This window comes from Amblyomma americanum, unplaced genomic scaffold, assembly GCF_052857255.1.
Source record: "Amblyomma americanum isolate KBUSLIRL-KWMA unplaced genomic scaffold, ASM5285725v1 scaffold_20, whole genome shotgun sequence".
NCBI classification, from domain to species: Eukaryota; Metazoa; Arthropoda; class Arachnida; order Ixodida; family Ixodidae; genus Amblyomma; species Amblyomma americanum.
Genome location: NW_027526492.1, coordinates 1,058,653 through 1,059,978, shown reverse-complemented (window position 1 = coordinate 1,059,978; position 1,326 = coordinate 1,058,653). Strand labels below are relative to the sequence as shown.

The window sequence follows — 1,326 nt, the reverse complement described above, 5'->3', positions numbered from 1 at the left end:
TTTGTAAGTGATTTCCGATGACAGGTAAAAAGCTACACCACCGCCTCTAGAACCAGCCGCTCTTGGCAAGGACACAAATTTATAACCAGGTAGATTCAGAGATTCGTCTCCTTTAAGCCACGTTTCTGAAATTGCTATGACGTCATATCGCATTTTCTGGTGAGAAAGAAAGGCAGCGAGTGAGTCATAGTTTTTATGCAGACTTCTAATGTTGCAGTGTAGTAAAGATATGTTTTTTCCACGTATTCTGGCTGTGTTGTTCAGCATTTTTATGCTTGTCGCTATGTAAGCGCAATGCTTTAGAAAAAAGGAAACGGCTATACTATCTTAGACAGGTCGTCGCGAGTGGCTATGTGAATGACAGTGGAATTTTCTGCTTTCCTTGCCAGTATTTTAGAGTTAGAGACCCAGACGAACTTCCAGTTGTTGGCTTTCTTTCGGGCAATTGCCATTCCAAGCAATGCTTTGTATTCGGGGCACAGGTGCTCGTTCAGGTACACGGGTGTGGTCTCGGAAAAACCAATGTCATTTGCGGATAGCCTCTTTTTCCTTGCAGACTGCAAAAATTTGTCCCGAGCTGCGCGTGAAGCAAACTTGACAATGACGTTCTTTTTCGTTTTTTCTTTTGTGGGAACACGATGTACTACGTCTATGTCGGTTGTTTCTACGTCCATTCCAATTTTTTCACCTATTTTCTGGACCACTTCTACCAGTGACTCGTCCTCGGTCTCCGGGATGCCCTTAATTTCCACGTTAGAAAGCCTGGAGTATTGCTTTAGTTCAATCAGTTCCTTCTGCGTTTTTGCTAAGGTTTGTGCTAGTTCATCTTTCTCTAGTTTTAGGGCTGCGTGCTCTTTCTTCAAGGCCTCGAGTTCTTCACCTGTCGTGCGAAAGGCTTCGAAGGAATCGTTCATGAAAGTCATGCTTTGCTTCAGTTCTTCTACTTCCTTTCTAAGGACGGCATTCTGATCATTTACATACTTCAGCAGATCTTTGATTGTACCAGGTGGTTTGTCACCCATTTTTCAACAGCGAGCGATCAAGGCGCCGAGCGGGTAGCAAATTTTCTAAATAAGAATAATTCAATGCTACACACCTGCAAAGAAGTGCAGAAGCAGTTATGCCTTGCTCGATGCGCTCGCTCCTGGATCGCTCGCTGTTATGATGGTTGTCTGGCGCTGGTGCGCCAATTTATAGCTGAAGGCCGGGATGTCGATGCAATGCGTCGGCGCTTAGTCAGGATCTGCCGCTGGAGATTTGGTCGCAGGTAAGGCAGGCTCCCCCGGAAGCAGCAGCGATAGCTCCCCTCAGCAGCACGTGTAGTCC

At 45.9% G+C, this 1,326-nt stretch overlaps 1 protein-coding gene across 1 annotated transcript; it reads right to left on the bottom strand.

The window, feature by feature from the left end:
* Window positions 1-317: 317 nt before the first annotated feature.
* Window positions 318-1,022, bottom strand: LOC144111974 (uncharacterized). Its single transcript, XM_077645061.1, has one exon. It carries the CDS (start codon window positions 1,020-1,022, stop codon window positions 318-320), a length of 705 nt encoding a protein of 234 aa, XP_077501187.1.
* Window positions 1,023-1,326: the final 304 nt, after the last annotated feature.

Excerpts from the sequence above, each read along its gene's own strand:
- LOC144111974 (XM_077645061.1), bottom strand. The coding sequence starts at position 1,022 with ATGGGTGACAAACCACCTGGTACAATCAAAGATCTGCTGAAGTATGTA.